General features: G+C 47.8%; 1 protein-coding gene across 1 annotated transcript in view; it reads left to right on the top strand.

Moving 5' to 3' along the window:
• Positions 1-22,914, top strand: part of LOC142574420 (receptor expression-enhancing protein 5-like) — a 208,947-nt gene that overhangs the window by 36,246 nt on the left and 149,787 nt on the right. The window contains exon 2 of the mRNA XM_075683507.1: positions 5,398-5,491. Coding sequence (XP_075539622.1) covers positions 5,398-5,491 — 94 coding nt within the window. The remainder of the gene's footprint in view (positions 1-5,397; positions 5,492-22,914) is intronic.

The following is a 22,914-nucleotide window of genomic DNA, read 5'->3' as shown; positions in this document are numbered from 1 at the left end:
GCGTCGCACACAAATGCAATCAGATTACACAAGGTTCCGTCGCAGACAGCGGATGGAAGCATCGATAACATTCCAGAAATTCCCGATACATGCAGGCGCGTCTTGCACTGTACTTGGTAGGCGGTGAAACGAGCCTCTCGATAAAGACAAACAAGTACACGTTTCAATACAGCACCTGTGTCGGCTTTAACTCAGTAGGAATGGTGCTCATCGGCTGAGGCTTGTAATTTCGCTTTGAGCTTCAGGTCGGTCGACCAGACCTCGTGTCCTTAGAAGAGCTCCAGCAGAGCTCCAGCGTCTGTCGAAAGTTTTTCTTTGATGTTGCCAGTTCTGTTCGTAGAAACTCCGTAAGCTCCCTTGATCCAGCAGTTGAGGTGTCAGCTTGGTAGAACTAAGATGATGCTGGTAGAAGTGCTTTAGGTTCACTAGTTATTCCGCCTGCAGGGCCACCCTTTTTTGCCCAGCAGTCAAAGTAGCAGGCTTCAATCTGGGTGTAAGATCGTCAAGGCTGATTGATGTGAACATGGAAAGCAAAGGTTTAAGATCCGTCTCTAACGTAAACTGCCTGCCAAGAAAGTAATCTTTGAACTTGTCACGCATCGAGGCCGAACCAAAGGCCTCTTCCTCAATTTCTTCGTAGTGCTTCTCGGTCCTTGACAGTAATCTTGAGGCATAAGCAATCACCAATTTGCCATACGTTTGCTCCTGCAGTATTAATGCCCCCAGTATGAAGAACGATGCGTCTGTAGTAAAGATTGTTTCTGTTGTTGATCGTAAACTTGAAGAACAGGGCAGAACAAGAGCACTGACTTCCATATGTTGAAAGCGTGCTCTAGTAGAGCCCCCCGAGCAAATCATTGCTTCCATGAGAACACAAGAGTAAGTGGTTGCGGGACTTTGGACTAAATGTGGTAAGGTATGTTGCCATTCCATTAAAGCTGTGCAGCTCTGTTCGGTCTTGTTGCTTGGGCTCTCCATGTTTAAAATGACTTCAACCTTCCTTTCGTCTGGTCTTATTCGATCTAAGTTTAGCCATCTAGAGAAAGCTATATGGCAGCATCTACAACTATTTGCGAATATTTTAGAAGAAGCTTCAAAGAAACTGTAAGAGTATGTGGCGCAGAAGTGCATTCGAAAAATAGGAGCTGAATTATTTCAAGGCAATGGCGAAGTGGTTTCTGAAAAAAAGAGCCTGAACGAGAACCGCACGCAAAAGGAGCTGGTGCTGAGAAATTTCAGCTAGAAGAAACCTGAAGAGAGCCCTCCAAAACACAGTCACTTGTTTAGAGCACGTCCCCGTTAGGCTGGTTAATGGGCTGGGGAGAAAAAGTAAAGAAGCTCTGTTGAAAGCAGTAGAAGCAAGCCTAGAAGATAGGCGAGTAACAGTCAGTTTCCGACAAAGCAGAATGAATTTATAAGCGTAAGCGGGAAAAACAAGCAATTCTATCATATAGCCGGTTTACTATTACATCGGTACTAGAGCGGGAAGTTGGGCTAGTTGGTGTAAGTTCAACTTGAAATGCAGGGGTTACTGTACCATTAAGACGCTGACAACAGAAGTTGAAGTGGACAGGCCGTCATGTCCACTTCTACTTCTGTTGTCCGTGTGTTTATAGCGCAATAACCACCGTATAACAACATTAGATCGATAATAAGCAGGCTAGAAATGGAAGCGATTGTTTAACACTGAAAAAAACAATATTATATCGGGAGAACTTCACAATGGCTTCAGAGTCGGTAGGCATCTGGCTGTGAACTTATTTGTTCTGATAGTGCATAAAACTATCCAGAGACGAAAAGAGACCATTATAGGTGGCTTTATTAGAGATCACCGGTGCGTATGACAACGCATACGGCAACATTTTCTCAGATATTCTGTAAAAGGAAGGTGTAGACAAGGACTGTATACAGCTTTTCATGAAGATTTAGCGAGAAAGCACAATTTGCGTTGTGTAGTAAGGGTTGAGAAAGAAGGAGGAAGTTCATATTACCAAGGGTCAAGGGTGCCCTGTGTCGCTGCTGATGTTTATGATGTACTTGGCAAAAATGGAAGGGGCCCTGGAAGTAATAAATATCGGGTTTAACGTCTGATACAAATGAGTGGCCACAATATTTGAGCAGCAGCTTCTAGGTTTATTTTATGCGGACGGAACTGTGTTGCCTGATAACAAGCAAAGTGATATACAACGTCTGAATGATATCTGGGCCAAAGAAATAGACAATTTATGACTAAAATTTAGGGTTAAAAGCGGGCCTTAAGGCAATAAATGAAAACAGTGGAAACACATTGCTAATGTGGACCAGGAAATACCTCGGTTAAAAGAATATAAATACCCCGATGTATAGAAAAACGAAGGCGATAGATATCAGGAGACAGAAAAATACAGTAATAGCAAAATGGTAAATAAATACCCCCATATTGAAACACAGAATGCTATCGGAATACAATATCTACGACGTGCTTAGGGGTTTGTGGGAAGGTGTAATGGTTGCAGGATTTACATTTGGAAATGCAATTCTTTGCTCGAAATTAGCGGTACAATCAGGACTCGATGGCAACCAAAGGTCAGTGGGACCCTCACATTGGGCGCTCACGGGGAGACTACAAGTGAAGTTATGCAGGGTGATATGGGCTGGACAAACTTTGAAGTGAGAGAAGCTCACAGTAAAATTGATCTTGAAAAACGACTGTGGAATATGGAAGAAAGTAAATGGCTTCAGATATTTGTACTGGAAAAAACATTGATTCAGTGGAGGAAAGGAACCAGGAATCTCACCAGCAAGTATGCGACCGGTATATTAAGCAATATGGTAACAAAAAACGTCATACGCAAAGTGTCAAAGACTAAGACAATCTCATCGGTGGTGGCAACGGAAAATAAACTTGCTATGAGTAACTAGGTCAAAGGAAAAATGCAATCAGGAAAGAAACAATTTATGATAACTGAAAGGAAAGCTCGTGATTTTTCTAAGCAAGTTCAGTCTGCCTTAGAGCGAGGTTACATCAAGGACGAAGAAGCATGTGCTTGCTGCGGCAAAGCTAGGGAAACGATGGAATGTGTTTTATTAGGATGTGAACATATATACCCAGTTGGAATTTGAGGCTACAATGGCCTATTGGAGCCCTTTGAATCAGGAATAGCAGGAGGAAAGTAAACAAGACCGCAATAGAGATTTTTAAGAAGTGGTGGGAGGTTTGGTGGCAAGAAAGCAGGGACACCCCAACAACAGAGGCGTCCAAAAACAGATTTCGCAGTATTGGTTGAAAAAGTTTGATGGTGAGAATTCTTTGTGTGTTTCTCTAGAATATATGTAGGACGCCAGGAAAAAAAATAAGAACAAGAGCGTGGTAGTGCAACCAACTGCCATGTTTCAAAAGGTAGGCTTATAGGAGCCATCCAGCCATGCAATCGCTCAATGGCGACGAAAGTGTAGGGCATGGGGTCACAGAATAAGGTGAACATGTTGCTTTGTTGTCGGCATAATGATCACTTACATGTGCGGAACTGATGTCATCAAGCATCTCCTCATTTACGGTAATTGTTGTCACTGGTATTCTTGATTTCAGATGAGTGCATATTTGGGGAGTCGGTATTCTCTGCAGTAAGTGTGGAGTAGCGCGGGAGAATATTGATGGGTCTGCCCCCGTTCCTAAGGCATTTGTGCGGTCCTTTATTTTGCTGAGCGATATGACATTTGGAACATGTGCAGCTCAACTTTCTAATCTTTGTGTTAAAGTTCACTGGTGTGAACGTGTTTTTTAGCGCCCTCATAAATTGTTTTATCATCACTTTGCGAGAAGTCATGAGGGTGCGGCTCTGCGGGGTCTGAAACGAGGCTGTCCTGCAAATACCTTGAATTCTGTCCCATAGAGCGAGAGACCGTTGTCTATTTCCTTTGATGCAGCATGCCATCATAGGCGCAGAGTGCTCGAAGAGCACGGATTACGCTTTATTTGTGGAGTTGATGATTCGCTCCTCGAGGTAGTTCAAACAATCATCTATTTTTAGCAAGGCGCTTTCTATCTAGGAACGGACCATAGAAGTCGGCTGCGAGCTCTTCCGAGGGCCGATTCATTGTAGCACGACGTCACGACGTCATGATTGCGCGACGTCATGACGTCATAACACGACGTCATGGGTGCCACGGACGTAGCACCTATGATCAAAGAGGGAATATGAACTAAAGCGGTGCGTCTGCAGTGGCGATGGACGAAGTCAACTAGTTCTTCGCACAGGCTCGGTTGTTCGAACGTGTTCTAAGATTATCGTGCATTCCAACATTTGTTCTAGTGAAAGCCGACCGGGGACGTATTATGGTAACAGTGCATGCGCACGAAGAAAATGAAGGTGTTTTCCGTTTTATAACCAATTGCATATCTAGCTTGTGCGTTTCGCCCGTACTTCCCATCGGCTCCCCCGCGCTTCAGAATCTCGCCGGCAAGCTCCCTGGCCGACGACGCGCATCTCGCACTGTATGACGAGAAAAGAAATTTACGGCAGCACGAAGTAATTGTTCAGCTCTCCAAAGTCGATGTGTCTCCCTTGCACAGGCACCATTCGAGGTCCATGAGTGCCATATTTATTCATTGCTTGTGCATCTGCTTTGATAGCGGCTATTGGCGGCTACCGTCACCAGCTAGTTTTATTGAGTGCTCTATGTCCAAAGAAAACAATTTTGGTCGAGTACATTTGCAGTTCCTTATTTTGTAAAGGTTGATGCCTGGGCCACAGGTAAACAATGCTTAGAAAATTCTACTGCGACATGTTTAACAGCACGAAAGCTACCAAACGTATTTCGCTTGTTACCTTGATTGGGGTGCACGCTGGTGCGGCACACCGCACGGCACCCGCAGACACTTGTTGTAACGTGAGTAATACTTGAATAGCATTGAAGGCTAACCGTACAGTAATGACACAATGCACGTATGTTACATACCGACAATGTTCAGAGTTGACTCACCTCCTATTTCCATCGCGGGCAGAGCTGTGGCAGCGCCTCATGCCTATAGCCGTTTGTTATCATGGTTATATTGAAGCTTAAATCTTAGTACCCACACGCTGAGGAGTTTACCAATCACGAAACTTTGTTAAGACCTCTCAAGAAAACGCAAAAACATGTCGCTCGTCGTCAACAGCAGGTTTGCTGTGCACACTTCAGCGTGCTCCCGCATAGCAGCATGGCGGTGGACCGTAGACGGCGCTGTGATCACAAAATGGCTGTGCTTCTGATAAAATATTTTATATGTTGCTTAGCATGAGCAGGTACCTTGCTGCGCAAATTTGATTTGACTGCGCGCTGATTTCCGTGGTACCTAATATGTCATGGTTACAGACGTTAACGCCAAAGTATTTTTCTCTTGGAATCAAACCTTCTTTCGCATCTTTCACCATGCAGCCCTGGGTTTCGTTGTGGCGCTCCTCTACGGGCTGAACCTTGCCGGAGCGGCAGTGACGCACCTGATCACCACCGTTTGGCCCATGCTCGGAAGGTGCGCATCTCGCCAGCATTGGTGCCACTTCCACCACGGACGTGGCTGGCATAAGTCAGGACGCCTCTACTGAACGGAAATGCTCCAAAGGCTGAAGGAAGCTATGCATCAGTGCACAAACATATTACTAGCTTTGGGTTGGGAGCTTTTCGGGTTAGTTTCCATTAATGCTCACTCCCGTCTTTTGTTGGAAGTATCCAAGCGACCTAGGAAAGCTGAAACAGGAGTATTCGGCCGAGCTCAACCTATTTTGGAGCTTTCGAGGTTGAAGGGCACGGTCATATGAGACCTTCGAACGAAAATTCGGGAGTTGCGTAACACTCGATTAGCGCAATTTAACTACCAATTTTTAATATGGACCGCAAACAATCGAGGAAGTGAAGCAGGGATCCGACGAACGAGTCTCCGTAAATGCGCAGGAAAACAAGCAATAACAATATACCTTATACATAGTGCCCACCTCTAGAAAGCAGTTGCGTAACGGTAATGGCAGAGTGTGAACTTCGTGAACAGAGATCTTGTCAAGTGTGAAAATGAGTGTGCGTGTGTGTGCGTGTCTCATATCGTCTCAGTCATTGGAACTGCTGTTAATCAGCCTTTAAGCCAATGGACTTTGATGTTCCTCACCGTAAATCTACCCACAATTCTCGCAAGTATAATACCATAGTGAGATTTAAATCCAATGCACAGCAGGACATAACTATAGGCAAACCTTAGAAAAGGAGGCTTATAATCAACAACATAGGATTAGGCACGCGACGTTAATCGATTTCAATGCGCATCTTTGTCGGCCACTGAAAAAAACTTTTCAAATGGCAGCCAAAAGAAAGCTAGAATATAAATAAAGATCTGAATGGACACCCAGAGAAAAAAATATTTGGGAGGCAGAATGAAAATTTCCACGCATGTACAGGGTGTCGCAACTATCATACACCAATGTTTAAAGATATGCAAATGCCACGTAGCTGGACAGAACACCGGAAATGTGGTTTGCCGAAACTTGTGGATACGTTATTTTTTGCATCCAGCCTCATTACATATTTTGGCCTAATTAACTTCCCAAAGATCCTAATTAAGTGAAAGATGTCATTGAGAAAATTGCAGAGTAACACGGAAAACACCTGATATAGCTTTCTGTTGCTCAATGCGTGGTACAGAAAAGTATTGTTCCGAGCGTGAAAGAAGCTTCAAATATATTAAAAATTGCCGCGCGCCTGGCCGCTCGAGGTACCCTGTACCGCTACAAAATCCTGTTACCGATCCGGCCGTGCCAATCTCTCCCCAGTACTCTAAATGTGTCTTGCTTATTTCGACTGCTGACCGGGTCATGCTTCAGCACACTTTAAATTGTATTGTTTCTGGAGAGTGTGCGTTACATAGCAGTGTCACTGGGTAAATCCAGTCGCATTGCATTAGGATGCGCTGAATGTTCTCCGGATCGCTGGTGCAACACCCGCATGCCTCGTAATGAGGCAGATATTTGCTTTGGTAAGTGTTTGTTCTTAGATGACCGGGTCCAGCTTCAAATGGCAATTGGCACTGTCCTTTGTGTTAACGTACAAATTTTCGCTTCTAATGTCTTCCCATTCTTGTAATTCTCCATGGTTGTTCTGGTTTCCATATTTTGCATCCAATTCCCTGTCTATGTTTCTCTCACTTTCTTTTTGATTATTCCTGGTTATCTATTTACACCTTCATTTACGTACACTTGGCTACCAACTTTCTTGACCTCTTCCTCAATTCTGTGTCCATGCTTTTCAAGTACAGATGCTACTGCAATTTAGCTGCGCATTTATTTTCATCCCTGTTTCTGAGTCTTTCTTCAAAACTCATTTGCTCTGCGCTTCTCTGAAATTAAAGGAAACCAAATCCATGTCACCCTACACTACCTTATTTGCGGTTTTACCGTGGGCTCACAATACCAACCGGCCTAAGGTTTTTTTTGGCTAACTCGAAACCACGACAAGATATGCGATTTTAAGCACACGCCGACATTCGCAAACTTCAGTGCTCGAACGTTACTCCTTTCTAAGTTCTACGCCCCACCTCATATTTAATGTGGCCACAAAGTGCGCTATACTTGATAATTGTAGCACTTCGCTTCCCCCTTATTTTCTTGCGGAGTAAGTCTTTTATTTTCAGATTCAGTAAGGTTCTTTAGTAAGCCTTTCGTTTGTTTACGTACTCGCCGACGTAATTATATTGCTTGACTATGGGTATGAGCACTTGTTCAATTGACACCACATAATTTCTCGCCTCTTTATTAAAGATCATAAATCCCAATTTCTCTATTCTAAACATAGGTCTATATTTTTCGCAGCGTTGTCAGACATTCTGCAAAGTCACTTGCATTTTCAGCTAGTAACAGTATGTCGTCCGTATACATCAGTCTAGGGACCTTCTGTTGCAGCGTTTGTCCTATAAGCGCGCAGTATAAATCAAACTCTACATCTCTGTTTTTCAGCCGTCCTTCGCTGCTCTTAACATAAAGCGTGAACAACCATGAAGGCAAACAACAATTTTGCTTCAGTCCTTGGTGAAATTGCATCACTTCAATACAGTTTCGGCCTTCCCATACAGTTTTAGGCGGTTGTCCACACACACACCAACACACACACAAACACACACACACACACACACACACACACACACACACACGCACACACACACACACACACACACACACACACACACACACACACACACACACACACACACACACAAACACACACACACACACACATATATATATATATATATATATATATATATATATATATATATATATATATATATATATATATATATATATATATATATATATATCCTTCGGCATCTCCACGCAATCGATATCTATGGATTTGTGTAGGATCAGTTATTATCTAGAAATGTTATACAAAAAGGTCTTTTGTGAGCTACTGAAGTCTCTTCGCAGTGAGTTAGTACAAGCATATTCTAAGCGACTGCCGGATCCGAACCAATTCTGTAGTTCTTCCAGTACATTTTTCTCCACCCTGTTCGTCAGTTATACTTTTCTGGCTTCCATTGACACAATATCACCGCTGACGGTACTATAAGCGGCCATTAGAAGCTCCTGTTATCCAATTAGCTTTGCATTTGTGTATAAGGTTTACCTTATTTTCACGCCATCAAAACCGGAATTATCTTCGTTATAATACCTTCCATTAGGGCTTTAGTTAGCAGTGTCTTCATATTTGGAGCGAGGATTTTTGATGAGGCGTATTGAGATTTGACCAGGTCATGTGGACGTGTTTTTTTAGAGATTTTCGTCCATTTTTCTCCTTAAATAGTTTTCTGTGCTAAATATTGATCAGTCAGGCTTGTATGCTATTCCGAAATTTGTTTGAGTCAGAATTAGGCTTTCTTTCGTGCAGGAGCTATCCTTAATAACGTCTCGGATGTACTGCAGCGCCCATCTCTTTCAAAGATGTTGCTGTCTCCATCGTTTATATCTGTTGGCAAATCTTATTTGGATCGTCCGTGTATTCTTGTATGGTTAAAGAATCTTCTTTGTGCCTTTGTCTCTGTAAATGCTATGCATCCAACGTTCACTTGTGTATTTCATTTGTCTTGAAGAAGGTCATTCGCCGCCCTTTATTTTCCTCTAGATTTGTTCCACCAAAGCAGCACATCCGCTTTGCGTAATTAATTATTTTGCTTTCTTCGTGGTTCCTAGACGCCTGCGTGCGCTACTCTATAGCTTGCTTTTTTCCTCGTTCCAGCACTAACGTGCATAGTCGGAAAGTTTTCACTGCTAGTATATATATATATATATATATATATATATATATATATATATATATATATATATATATATATATATATATTTCCGCACCCCTGTCTACATTGAGCCACAATGGAGTCGACAAATACGATCTCCTCGAGGGAGTGCACAGGCTTAAAAGAAGAAGACTGCGTTCCCAATTTTCGTGTGTGCCGCTAAGTGCGAAGGCACTTCCTCCTACCATTAATGTTACCATTCTGAGTGAACCATGGCAACATTGTTACGTAGCACAAGTTACATATAAAGGTGTATTTGCAATATTTGCACCAGAGGCAACGACGCATAAACAAGAGGGCGGTGGAGAGCGATTCCACCTCTCCACATCATCTACCGAGTGGCGTCACTCTTTGTTGCACCGGAACCGGAACATAACCCCCTGCGGTAAAGGCGCCGTAATTATACCGTAATTGCGCTAGATATACCAGAGGCGCACTCACAGCAAAATGAGGCTTCAGCCGGGACCCATGCAAAACGTTCGTGGAGACAGGCGAGTCCAGCGCAGCGATGTCGTAGTTCACATCGCCAAGCTGATGTATTGTCGTGTAGGGCCCTGTGCAGCAAGGCAGCAGCTTTTCAGGCACGCCGTCACAGCGACACGGTGTCCATTGGAGGACAGCGGAACCAGGAGGAAATCGAACGTCCCGATGTCGGCTGTCGTTCCGGGTCTTTTCCGCGGCTTGAGATTCAATGAGCCAGGAGCCGGCAATCTGGCATGCCGTTTGAGACTGGGCGAAGACGCCTTGAGCATATTCATGGAAGCGCTCGTCGGGTAAGGAAGCAGTGTGTCAAGGGGCAAAGAAGAGTCGCGGCCAAACAGAAGGTAAAAGGGTTAAAATCAAGCGTTCACAAGGCGCGACGAATTATAGGTGAAGGCCACGAAGGGTAACGTGCTGTCTCGAACGCTGTGGTCGTCAGAAACGTACACAGATAGCATTTCTGTCAACGTCCGATTGAGCCGCTCCGTCAGTCCGTTTATATGAGGGTGGTAGGCGGTGGAAAGCTTTTGCTCGGCAGTACATGAGCGAAGTAGGTCTTCAACTACTCGGGACAAGAAGGTGCAACCACGATCAGTGAGGAGCTGTCGGGGTGCACCATGAAGGAGGATGACGTCATGTAAAAGGAAATGTGCCACCTCAGTTGCACAGATTGTGCGCAAAGCTCGCGTGATCGCATACCGGGTCGCGTAATCAGTCGTGAGAACGACCCACTTATTGCCAGATTTCGACATCTGAAGACGGCCGAGAAGATCGAGACAAACGCAGAAAAAGAAAGGCGCTGAGGGCAGATCGACGGGGTGACGGCGTCCAGCGGGCAGCACAGCAGGTTTTTTGTGGTGCTGACAGAGCGCATAGTGCACAGAGCGGTACCGGCCTGGCCAGTAGAAGCAGTGCCGTGCGCGGTCGTAAGTACGCGAAACGCCGAGGTGGTCTGCGATAGGGGCTTCATGGAACTGTAAAACTGGCGTCCTGAGATAGCGTGGTACAATGAGTAAATTTATAGTCCTTCAGGGTGTAAGCTGCGAAGGTAGAGAACGCCGTCGGGGAGCGTGAACGTGCGCAGCGTCGGCTTCGAATGTCCAGATTTGAGACGATCTATGGGAACACGTAAGCAGTCACCACGCCGTTGTTCAGTGCGGACGTCGTGCAGATCAACAATGCCAGGATGCAAGAGTCGATCTCATGCACGTCATATTCAAGGTGGTCGACAGGATGACCGGAGAAGCTGTCGGCTTCCATGTGCGAGAGGGTTAACCTGTATAAAAAAGCGAATAATTGTTCTTTAAGGCCTAGCACTCTTGCACCCAATCGTCCAGAGGGTTCTTCAAGTGAGGAGACCCAGCACAAGGCGTGATCGCTGATCGGTAACCATGGAAAATGTGCGGCCATATGAGTAGAGGCGGAATTTGGCAACTGCTCAAACTAACGCCTGGCATTCTAGTTCGGTAATCGAAAACTTCCTCTCAACGGGTGACAGGAGGCACTTGGTGACAGAAGGGAGTTGGTGAAACGACTGACATCGTCTGACAGGCATGTGGACCATTTAGAACTGCGAAGGAGTGCATCATTGTTTCGAACGTTGCCGGAGCTTTACAAAGGCCGAACGGCATAATCATGCATTGGTATATGCTGTCAGGTATTACGAAGACAGTTTTCTCACGGTCCATGTCATCTACCGAGATTTACCAATAGCACGATCGGAGGTATGTTGATGACAAGTACTTGCCTCCGTTCAAGTAGTGCAAGGCGCCATCAATACGCTGCAAGGGGTAGACATCCCGAAGTTGATTATGTTAAGGTGTCTGTCACCCGCACAACAGTGCCAACTGCCATCTTTATTTTTGACAAGAACAACAGGAGAGGCCCCACGGACTGCCAGATGGCCCGATAACGCTTCAGTCAACAGCTTATCGACCTCTCCTTGTATCACTTGTCGTTGAGCATGTGAAACAAGGTACGGCCGATAGCGTATCGAATTGGCGTCTTCGGTGTTAATACGATGGACGACCATCGATGTCTCGGCTAAAGCGCGGGCGTTAAGGTAAAAAATATCGCGGTAAGTCTTCAAGAGACGGCGGAGGTGAGCAGCTTGTGCTGGAGGAAGATCAGCTGCAATCGCTTTGCTAAGTTCGTCTGTGGGAGTGAGTGAATCGGAGGTTCCTGTAGAGTGCGATGGAACGTCAGAGTCTAGAGCCGATATCTCGCAATCGTTCATAGGCGAGATGTCGCCAAACGACATGCCACTAGAAAGAATTTCACTCAAGCAGTCGAAATTAAGGAGAGGAAGGGAAGTCTGATTCCATGTCACAGTGAGCACGGTATGGGGAACGGCCAAATTTTTTCAAGCAGTTTGTCGGGGGTGGGTTGTAGAACATAGACGCCGTCAGGAACATATCGGAATGACAGCAGAGTGACGTACATAGTGGCTTGAGGCGACAGGCGGTTGGTCTTCGGGCGAGAATAGCCGTGGTTGCATGACCGGTGGACTATAGCAGCGGTGGGGCAGTTCAAGCTGAACGACAATACAGTGCAGTGAAAGAGGGCTCAATGGAATAATAAAAAGTCTGAGCCGAGTATAACGTCATAGGGCATTGCTCCAAAACGGCAAAAAAAACAGTCGTTAGGCGCCCCGCGATACCAATGTCAACGATGCGCATACAAAGTAGGGTAAGCGTTCCTCCATCGGCAACGTGGAGGGTGCGTCATGCAGTGAATGTCAGAACTTTGTTCAGGTGTCGTTGCCATTGGGCATTCATCACGAATACGTGCGCGCCAGTGTCAACGAGTGCTGGGACACTGACGGCATCGACTAAAATTTCCGTGAAGTTCTGTGTGGTCGGGAAAGTGATCCGAGGGTTTTGCGGTCGAGTGGTCAATGCAGCGTCACCTCCGGGAGCTGCATCGCTTAGTTTTCGAGAGACGGGCGCCAGGGCTGCGTCCGGGGTGGTGGGCGATGAGCGTATGTTGATGGGCACGACGGTCGACGAGCTAGTGGCGAACAGGGTTGGTGACGTCGGAATGATGATGAGCGGCTGTCCCAAGGAACACGAGCATCATCGTATGGCTGTTTCGGTGCCAATGGGGGCTGGTAACAACGCTTGCTCTGTTCTGGGCGATAATAACTGCTGAATGGCGGACACAGAGGGAACAAGACAGTTCGGTTGCGGCAATGGCGAGCAACGTGGCCGATACGCTTGCAGACAAGACAGATCGACCCATCGTCTGTGGTTCGTGACACGGCTTGATTTAGGTTGCGTTCAGGATACCGCGGACAAGTCGATGGACATGAAGCGTGAGACAGCTGTGAAGCGGCAACGGCACATACAGAATGAACTCCAAGATAAGCCCGTTCTTCGCGTACTATTGCCTGCATAAATGGTGCTGTAGGCAAGTTGTTGGACTTACTGGGTCTAGAAAAAAAGGCTGCCGGCGCTTTGGCTTCACGTTCTCGCCGAACTATCCGCGTCAGGTCATCCGATGATGGTGGTCGCTGCACTGCTAGCCTTTCGTCCCAAGAGAATGTCGCAACTGTGTTCGGGAGACGAGCGAACGACGTTGCAGTGCCGTAGCTCTTGGTCGGCTCAAAGTGTTGAAACTTCTTTATTATTTTATTTATTCTATACTGCCGGCCGCCTTTTGGTAGCCAGGGCAGGAGTGGGTACATGGCCTTTTTTGTATAATAATGGACCATAAATAAAACAATAACAGTAACAACAGAGAACCACATAGGCACACAGTAAGGTTACTGCGAAGCAAATCAGAAACAAACAAAACAAGACGCAAATGCCTTACATTCAAATCCAAAAAGAAAGCACAACAAAAAAACTGAGCATACAAAGGTTATTGGCTAGAACTGACTGCTGAAGAAATACATCGAATGATGTTAAGGTGGCCACATATTAGGGTTACTTCTTCTAGTCTGCTATCGTTCTTGGAAAGAAGGTCAGCTTGTATGTGTTAGATCTGCACTGAGGCATTATAATTGTTTTGTCGTGTTTGTGCCGAGTCTGTCTGGTTCTGTTGTAGTGCATGTAAGTGTGGAATTCTATTTTGGTATGATTATTAATGAATGCAAATAACATATTAAGACGGTGCATTTTTCGACGAGATTCCAAGGTGAGAAGACCGGAGCGGCTAAGAAGATCAGATATCGATGCCTGTCGTCCATAGGCGTGGTGTATAAATCGCAGTGCCTTTCTCTGAACCCGCTCAACACTTTTTACATTTGTTTTAGTGTGCGGATCCCAGATCACGTCAGCGTATTCCAGTAGGGCACGCACGAGCGAAGTATAAGCTACAAGTTTTGTTTTAGTGGTTGCATGTTTTAACCGGTGTCTTATTAGTCATAGTCTTTTGGATGCCACTGAAACTATGTTCTTAATGTGGGGGCTGTAACGTATGGTAATTCGAGCATTGAGACTGATTACGGCCAATTCTGTTGGGAACGCACACACATTTATTGCCAGCAGGAACGACTGAAGCTCAATAGTCCAATCCAAGTGGCTGACACGACTCGCGAGTATAGACTTCTTGAGGGTGCGCATGAATCTTTCCGCTTCCCCATTAGCCTCTGGCCACCGTGGAATGATGCGGTGATGCTTGAACCCGAGCTCGCTGGCGAACTCTGCAAAACTCTCTCTGAAATGGTGAGCCATTGTCTGACTTTACAACTTCTGGACAGCCGAACTAAGCGATAACAGTGCGCAGTTGCTTGATGACTGTAAGTGCTACAAGAGTGTGTAGGATGCTAGCAATTGGGTACTTGGAGAAATCATCCACCACTGCCATGGCATACTTGCCATCAGGGAAAGGGCCAGCAAAATCTAACGAAAGTTCAGTCCACGGGCGTCGAGGCAGCTCCTGGATTGCCAAGGGATCTCGATGGTGTACTGGTGTGTTCGCTTGGCATGCCAGGCAACTCTTAACTGTCTGGTCCACTAAAGAGTCTATCCCTGGAAACCACACTTTCTCACGTAACAGCTGTTTTGTCTTGACAATGCGTTGGTGACCTCGATGTGCAAGATGCACCGCCTTAGTGTGAAGTTGTGCTGGCAGTACTATCCGCGTGCCTCTTAACACAAAACCTTCTTTGGAAACTGGCAGTTCTGTCGCAACGCGAGAGAAGGGCATCAGAGTTGTGGTCTTCCAATCTTTGCCTTGCTGGGGTTGCTTTAGGGCTTTCTTGAGGGAGTTCATCACCGGGTCAGTGAGCGTTGCTTCGGTTACCTCCTCTCTGGTCATGGCACGAGGCAGGCTATGAGACACAATGAAGTTCACATACTGTTCGGCGACAGACTCCATGCACCGAAATGGTGACGTGGAGTTTACTGGGTGTGGGGACAAGTAGTCAGATGGGTTACTTGGACCACTAGTGTGTTGCACTTCATAGGTGTGTTGTTGAATTCGAAGTGCCGAACGCTCCAGCCGTGCTGAAGGCAGGGAGCGAGGGTTGCTGATAATGCTGACCAATGGCTTGTGGTCTGCCAGTAGGCAGAATGCTGTCCCATACAAGTAGGTGTGAAAATGCTGAATTCCCCACACCACTGCCAGCATTTCCCGTTCAATTTGAGGGTAGGGTGCCTCCACAGGAGAAAGAGCACGACTCCCATATGCTATCACTCTGGTTTCGCTTCCAGATGTCTGCGTGAGAATGGCACCAAGGCTATGAGGAGCAGCTTCTACAATGAGTGTGATGTTCTTTCCTGGATCGAAGTAGGCGAGAGTTGTAGCCTCGGAAAGCTTTCTCTTCAGTTCGTCCAGGGCGTCTTGCTGTATGTCTGTCTAACACCAGTCCTCTCCTTTGGCGGTGAGTTTCCCGAGTGGTTGGGTGAGGTGGGCCAAGTTGGGTATGAACCGACCACAGTAGTTAACGAGCCCGAGGAGACTCTTCATTTCAGTGGCGCTGGAAGGTTGTGATGCACCCGAAATCGCAGACATCTTAGTGGGGTCCGGTTGCACACCGTTGCTGGAGAACACATGCCCGAAAAATGTAAGTTCCCGTTGGTAGAACTTGCATTTCTTGACGTTCAGTGTGAGACCACTTGCAAGTAGGCATTCCAGTGTGGCCTTCAAAGCCTTATCATGCTCTTTCTCAGTCTTTCCATACACCAATATGTCATCGCTTAGGTTGAGCACGTTGGGGATGTTAGTTAGAACCTGACGGATGGTGTCCTGAAACACTTCGGCTGCTGAGTTGATTCCGAAGCTGTGTCTCTTGTATCGGAAGAGCCCAGCATGTGTGGAGAAAGTGGTGATCGCACGGGATGATGCGTCAAGTTCTAGTTGGTGGTACCCATCTTTCAGATCGAGTTTAGAGAATAAGATGGACCCGTTCAAAGCAACTAAGATGTCGTCCACTGTGGGTGTGACGTATCTCTCACGCTGGATAGCTTGGTTGGCACAGCGCATGTCAACACACATTCGAATGTGCTCGGGGTCATGTGGCTTCGGTACTGCCATAATTGGTGATACCCAGGGGGTTGGCCCTTCAGTCTTTTCGATTATGCCAAGGAACTGTAGCCTTTCGAGCTCTTTTTCCAGTGGCTTTCGCATAGAGAAGGGAATGCGTCTGTGAGGTGGGGCTACTGGTTGAACACTGGGGTCAACATGGAGGTGCACCTGGAAGTCCTTGAGACAGCCCACTCCCTTGAAGAGGTCTGGATAGGCCATCCTTGGATCCAGTCTGTTGGTAACCTCTCCCACACTATACGTGATCTGGACTAGTCCTAGACGGGGAGCTGCAGAGAAACTGAACAGTGGTGCACAGTCTCCCGACACAACGTAGAGAGTTTCATGGCTGCTGCTCTCCTTGTAGGTCATGACAACATCAAGCTTTCCATGTAGCGGTAAAGGAGAATTTGCCCCATAAGCAAATACTTTCTTAGATGTCTTGAACAGCGTTTCCTTGCTTAAACGATTTTTCAAGCTGTTCGAACCGACGACCGACACGGTAGCGCCAGTATCAATTGTAAAACGGACGTCCTCGCCATCAAGTTTTACGTCCACCTGTGGAGATCCTGTGACTGCGTGACAGTGAGAGGAGGTCATGAAAACGTGTTCATCACTGTCAGGGCTGCTGTCCCGCACGACTGCGTGTACGGCTTTGTGTGCTGAACGACACACACTAGCAAAGTGTCCAGCTTTGTGACACGCAGTACACCGTTTGCCGAGAGCGGGGCAACTAGAGCGTCCCTTACTGTGAGGCCATGGTTTTGCGCAGTTGTAGCATGCCGCGTTTGCCCGTTGATGGCGCGGAGGCACACGAGTCCGTGACGGCTCTTTCCCATGGTGCTTCGGCTGATGACGTCGCGAGGTGCACTCGGAGTTTATTGCAAGTGTAGACGTTGAAGCCGAGTTTTCCTTACACTGCCGGCTTTCTTGCTCGATCACGGAGATGTCGGGTTCGACCTCTTCAAATAACCTGCCTTGTTTGAGAATTCCTTGCAAGTCGAGGTCATGCTGCATGGCATACCGGCGTAGACGTGTCGACGTTGTAGACAGCAATATTTGATGCTTGATTTCGGTCGCGTCAGCGGCGAAAGCACAGTGCCTAACAAGCTGTCATAGCCTGGCGTAAAATGCGTCGAGCGACTCGTTTTCCATTTGCTTGGCTTGACGGAAGCGGTAAACCTCGAAGGTAGTGTTTACTCGGGGTGCGAAATAGTCATCGAGCTTCCTACGTGCTGCGGTGTAGAGAGGGGTTGCGTTACTGGAGCCACCGATGCTTGAAACGGTAGATGGTGGTGGAAAGCCTTTATTGGGCTATATATATACAGAGAGGTGCTCGGGGAGAGACCTCTAGTTGGTCGCGCCCCTTGCAATACTGGGCGGAGTCTCTCATTCCGGGACCCCGTTGGTCTTGACCGCTACGTAGGTCCGCCGAACTAGGGCTTGTTGGGCCGATAGTTCCTGGCAGCCGAGTAAGGCCGCCTCCCAGTCCTCTCGGGAAGGGGAAGGGGTGATGGGGGGGGAGAGAAGGATTTTGCCTGCATGCCCAAACCATGTGGAAGGCGTCGGCCACCTCCCCACAGAAAGAGCAGCGGCCGTCAAAAGAAGGGTCAAAGTGCTTGAGAACAGCCGGGCACAGCAGGGTGTTTGTAAAGAGCCTAAGGAAAGTTCGTTCGCCAGCTTTACCCAGTCCCTACATAGGAACCGGGTAACGGCGGTGTTCGGCACGATAGTGCTCAGTAATGTCTTTAAAAGAAAGAAGAGGGCTGTGATGTGGGTCAAGGTCCTCCCAAGTGATGCCTGGTGCCCAGTAAGTGAGTGCGCGGGCTGCCTCATGGGCGGCTTCGTTACCTGGCATGCCTTGGTGGCCGGGGACCCATATTATTGAGTGATGAGTTGGATCGCAGTCGCGAATACAGCGGCGAAGAATTTTGTCGGCGAAAGGAGTGATCCATCCCAATTGAAAGTTGCGACAGGCTCCATGCGAATCTGTGAGGATGAATTTAGAGTCGGGAAGGGAGGCTGCGAGGGCGATCGCCACGTCCTCCGCATGCGTTGAGCTGGGTGCTTTGAACGAGAGGCCGTCCACTTGTCTTTCCTCGTGTATGATTGCAGCCGTGTACCATCCCCCCCTGGAGTGGTTGGGGCCAGCAATATCGATGTAGAACACGTGTTTCTTAGCGCCATAGTGGCGGTGCAGGGCATCCGCCCGCGCCTGGCGCCGGCCATTATGGTGCTCCTTGTTCATCTTAGTTGGAAGGGGTCGAACGTAGAGGGCGCTTCTCCACAGTTCGGGCACTCGAACCCTTTCCATCATATGGTGGTCATGTTTAATATGTAACCGGTCTAAGAGGCGGCGACCGGACACGGTCTGGGCGAGACGCGTGTATTGGTTAACGAGATGCGCCTCGCGAAGTTCCCGATAGGTGTTTACCATCCCCAACGCGAGAAGACGCGGTTTGGAAGTGGAGATTAGGAGGTCGAGGTCTCTCTTGAACATTTTGCGGAGTACTACCTCCAAGCAATCTTCGTCATGTTTCCGTAAGCGTAGGTATGGGGTCGAGTACAATACTCTACTAGTTACGAAGGCATGTGCGAGCCGCAACGCATCCTTACTTCGCAACCCTCCTCGCTTGTTGGAAACGCGGCGAACCATCCGGCCCACCTGGTCGCCTACCTTGCGGAGTTTGGCAAGAGTTGTGCCTGCCTTGCGGTGTTGATTAATGAAGAGACCGAGTATTCAAATCTCCTCTACTTCTCGGATGGGGCCACTGGCGAGAGAAAGCTGAACTGAGATTTTGCATTTTGGGGAAGTTCGAATATGTACAAATTGAGACTTGGACGGGGAGCATTGGAGGCCGCAGTACGTGGCATAGTGGTCTACTATGCTCGCCGCTGCTTGCAGGCATTCCTCCATCTCTCCTATGTTTCCCGTAGTGGCCCAGATGGTGATGTCGTCGGCGTAGAGCGCATGCTGAACACCATCGATACCCGCCAGCTGTGCCGGGATGTGTGCCATGGCAATGCTAAAAAGAAGCGGGGACAACACAGCGCCTTGTGGTGTGCCCCGTGTTCCCATCACAAATGGGCCGTACTCGGTCTCTTGTAGGCGTATATAGGCCAAGCGGTCCGTTAAGAAATGTTTGATATAATTGAATGTACGAGCGCCGCAGTTGGTCTCGCTAAGGTGCCTTAGTATGACGGCGTGCTTAACATTATCAAAGGCGCCCTTGAGATCGAGTGCCAGGACTATCTTGTCGTTATGTGAGTGTTCTGTGGGTTCGAGGCTCTCGTGATGAAGTTGTAAAAGGATGTCTTGTGCCGACTTAGGAGGCCGGAAGCCGAACATGGTGTCGGCGAAGGTCTCCTTGCTCTCGAGATATTCCGAGAGGCGGTCACGGACCATCGTTTCCACGAGTTTCCCTACACATGAAGTGAGGGAGATGGGCCGGAGGTTGTCTATGTTTACCGATTTCCCCCCCTTTGGGATAAAGGTTACCAATGATGTCTTCCAATCGGCTGGCAACGAAGTGTCCCCCGTCCAAATGGCGTTGATGTATTCTAGTAGGGTTTCGTACGCCCGATCTGGAAGGTTTGCCAATAGTTTGACTGTTACCTTATCCCTCCCGGGCACCGTCCCCCTGCGCATTCGTGCAAGAGCCGCGCGAAGGTCGTGAAGCTGGAAAGGCTGATACATTTCCGGATTATCGCAGCCTGCATACGAATAATCCATCCCTCGCGGGTCTCGATCCTGATTGAGGTATTGTAAGCGCAAAGCGTTCGCTAGCTGCTCCGTGTTTCCTTGAAAGTTGTGTAGTGCGCGAGTGAGCTGTTTGTTGGTTTCCGATCGTGTTTGTGTAGGGTCTATGAGACTCCTGAAGAGCCGCCAAGTGTTGCGGCTCGACATCTGTCTTGCTGCGCTGTTACATCTATCTACCCAGTTAGCGTCGGCGAGCTGGGCAGCGTACTCGGCTGCTTGCTGAGTAAGGTCAGAGATACGAGCGCGGAGTTTACGATTGTGTTTCTGCCGCCGCCATCGTTTGGTTAAGCTGCGGCGAGCTTCCCAGAGGTGCATCAGGTGGTTATCCACGTCCGGTGCACGTTCCGTAAGCTGTATGTGCTTTTAGTGTGAACGGAGTGTTTGCATGAGTCCGTGCGCCCAAGTGGAGTAGCCTTGTTCCAAAAGAGAAGTTACTGGGAGGGCCTGGCGGAAAGCAGTCCAGTCGGGGAGTTTGGCTTCTGCAAGGGGGCGATGTAAGGGTCGAGTGTAAATGATAGTGTTCAGTATGCAGTGGTCGCTACCGAGGGTCTCCTCGGTGTTGATCGAGTCTGCGTGTCGGATGTGTTTCGTGAGGGTAAGGTGGGAGCAGGTGTCCCGAGTGACAGAATTCCCTACACGTGTTGGGTGGACCGGGTCGGTTAGAAGAGTGATGCCCAGCGTAGATATAAGTCCCGCCAACTTACGACCACGCGGCTCTTCCTTGCGATAGCCCCACATGGGACAGGGGGCGTTAAAATCGCCCACTATCATCAGGGGATCGCGACCCGCGATCCTCAGCGCTGCGCTAAAGATGTTAGAAAAGGTAACGTTGTTTAGTTTCGGGGGGCAGTATATATTAAGTATGTGTACAGGGCTATCTGTTCGCCGCAGGGGGAGGACAGAAACCATCACGTAGGAATATTCCAGATTTAGGTCGAGATCAACCTCCTGCGCTGTGTAGCCTTTATGGACTAGGAGACAGGTGGACGGGTCTCGCTGAACAGCGTTATAGCCCGAGAGCTTAACCGCAGCCCCGGTTTCTTGCAGTGCAAGTACTGCGGCGGGGTATTCGAGGTTTTCAATGTACGCCCTTAAGTGGGCGCGTTTCGTCCTGTCTTTGAAACCCCGACAGTTCCACTGTACAAGAGAGAGCTTGCTGTCTTTGTGGGGGGCGCCGCCCTCTAGGGAGTTGGTTGGGAGGGGACGCAGCCATGTTGATTTGAAGGGAGATCGCCTTGGAGAGCCGGCCCAGGTTCCGTCACCTGCAGCTGGAGCGATTCCGGCTCCTCCAAGAGTTCGGTTAGATCGATGGGTCGGGTGAATTTTGATGGGCCGTTCGCGTCTTTGAGGGGTCTCGTTCGGCGGAAAATCCGGGGGTTTGACTCTAGCCACGTCTTAATGTTGAAACGGTAGACGCAGCTGCGGCTGCGGGAAGATCGGGTAGTGCACAGTATATGTCATACACTTCTTCCCCCACGTAGTGTAGTAGTATGGCCATCTTCCGGGCATCGGCTGCGATACCGCAGGCGACGATGAAGTTTTCGAAGCGTTTCACCCACTTCAACCACTCGGTGCCGACGTTGTTGGCCTCAGTGGCACGCGCGTCGAAGAAAGGGAACGATGGAAGCATGTTGTGCGCCATACCGCAAAGTAGAAGTTTTGACAATGTGTGTTGGTATCTTCGTTCTGCTTAAAATCGTTGCTTGGCAGCCTTCACGAAGTTCAGACGCATCTTCGTCGCCATTGTAACGTATGGTAGTTTGAGCATTGAGACTGATTACGGCCGATTCTGTTGGGAACACACACACATTTACTTCAACGAAACTGCAGCCATGTTGGAAGCCCCCTTGAGCCCCGAGGTTGCCTTCCTTCATTCCAAAGAGTGCTATACATGGACACTACAGAGGCTCCATCTGAGGTTCGAGCTGATCGTTACGCCAAGATACTTAAATCGTTATACTGGTTTCAGATAAGCGCTATTAATTTTGTAAGAATACATCTGTGGATCTTTCTTTCGGGTTAACGTCATTTGTTTGCATTTCGTGACATTTAAGGTCATCGACCACTTCTGGCACGAATTACTAACGGCACACAAGTAGTTATATACAATGAGCTGGTCACCTTCGGTAAGAATTGTGTGATAAATTACACAGTCTGTGCAAAAAAATGGGCCCGCACAGGAGAGTCGAGCTTTAGGTCATTTAAATGCATAAGAAAAGGAAGTGGCCCAAGGATTGAGCCCTGTGGCACTCCTGAAAATACTGGAGCGATGGGTGAGCTTGAACTGGATATCTGGACGTACTGTTGCCGGTGAGATAAGTATGAATCAAGCCACTGTAAAATTTGTTGATTCTGTAAGATGTGTCTAAGTTTTAGCAAAAGTTTACTATGCCGTACGCGGTCGAAGGCTTTTTTAAAATGCAGAAAAAATGGCACCTTTTTGTCCTGCTTTGTCAAGGGTTTTACAGAAATCATTGGTAGTGTGAATTAACAGTGTCACTGTAGATAACCGGCGACGAAATCCATGTTGAGCTTCAGAAAAAAAATTATTGTCTTCCAAGAATGAGGCAATTTGTTTGAAAACAAAGTGTTCCATCACTCTACCTGCGGTGCACAACAAGCTAATTGGCCTGTAATTAGCGACATGGAACTTGGTACCAGATTTGTGCACAGGAATAACCTTAGCCAGTTTCCAATCACTGGGGACGTCACCTCCTCGTAGAGTAGTACGGAAAATAATAAAAAGAAATTTTGAATACCATTCCTCGTATCTGGAAAGAAACGTGTTAGGAATATCATCTGGTCCACATGATTTCTTTGTATTCAGGTGTAGAAGGGCGGAAAAAAGGCCTTCTTCGCTCATGCTAAGATCAGGTACCTGGAAGCTGGTTGATCTGAAATTGGTAGACGGACC

The sequence above is a fragment of the Dermacentor variabilis genome, chromosome 3 (genome assembly GCF_050947875.1).
Source record: "Dermacentor variabilis isolate Ectoservices chromosome 3, ASM5094787v1, whole genome shotgun sequence".
Classification (NCBI taxonomy): domain Eukaryota; kingdom Metazoa; phylum Arthropoda; class Arachnida; order Ixodida; family Ixodidae; genus Dermacentor; species Dermacentor variabilis.
Note: the sequence above shows the minus strand (reverse complement) of the source record. Positions and strands in the feature narration are given on the sequence as shown.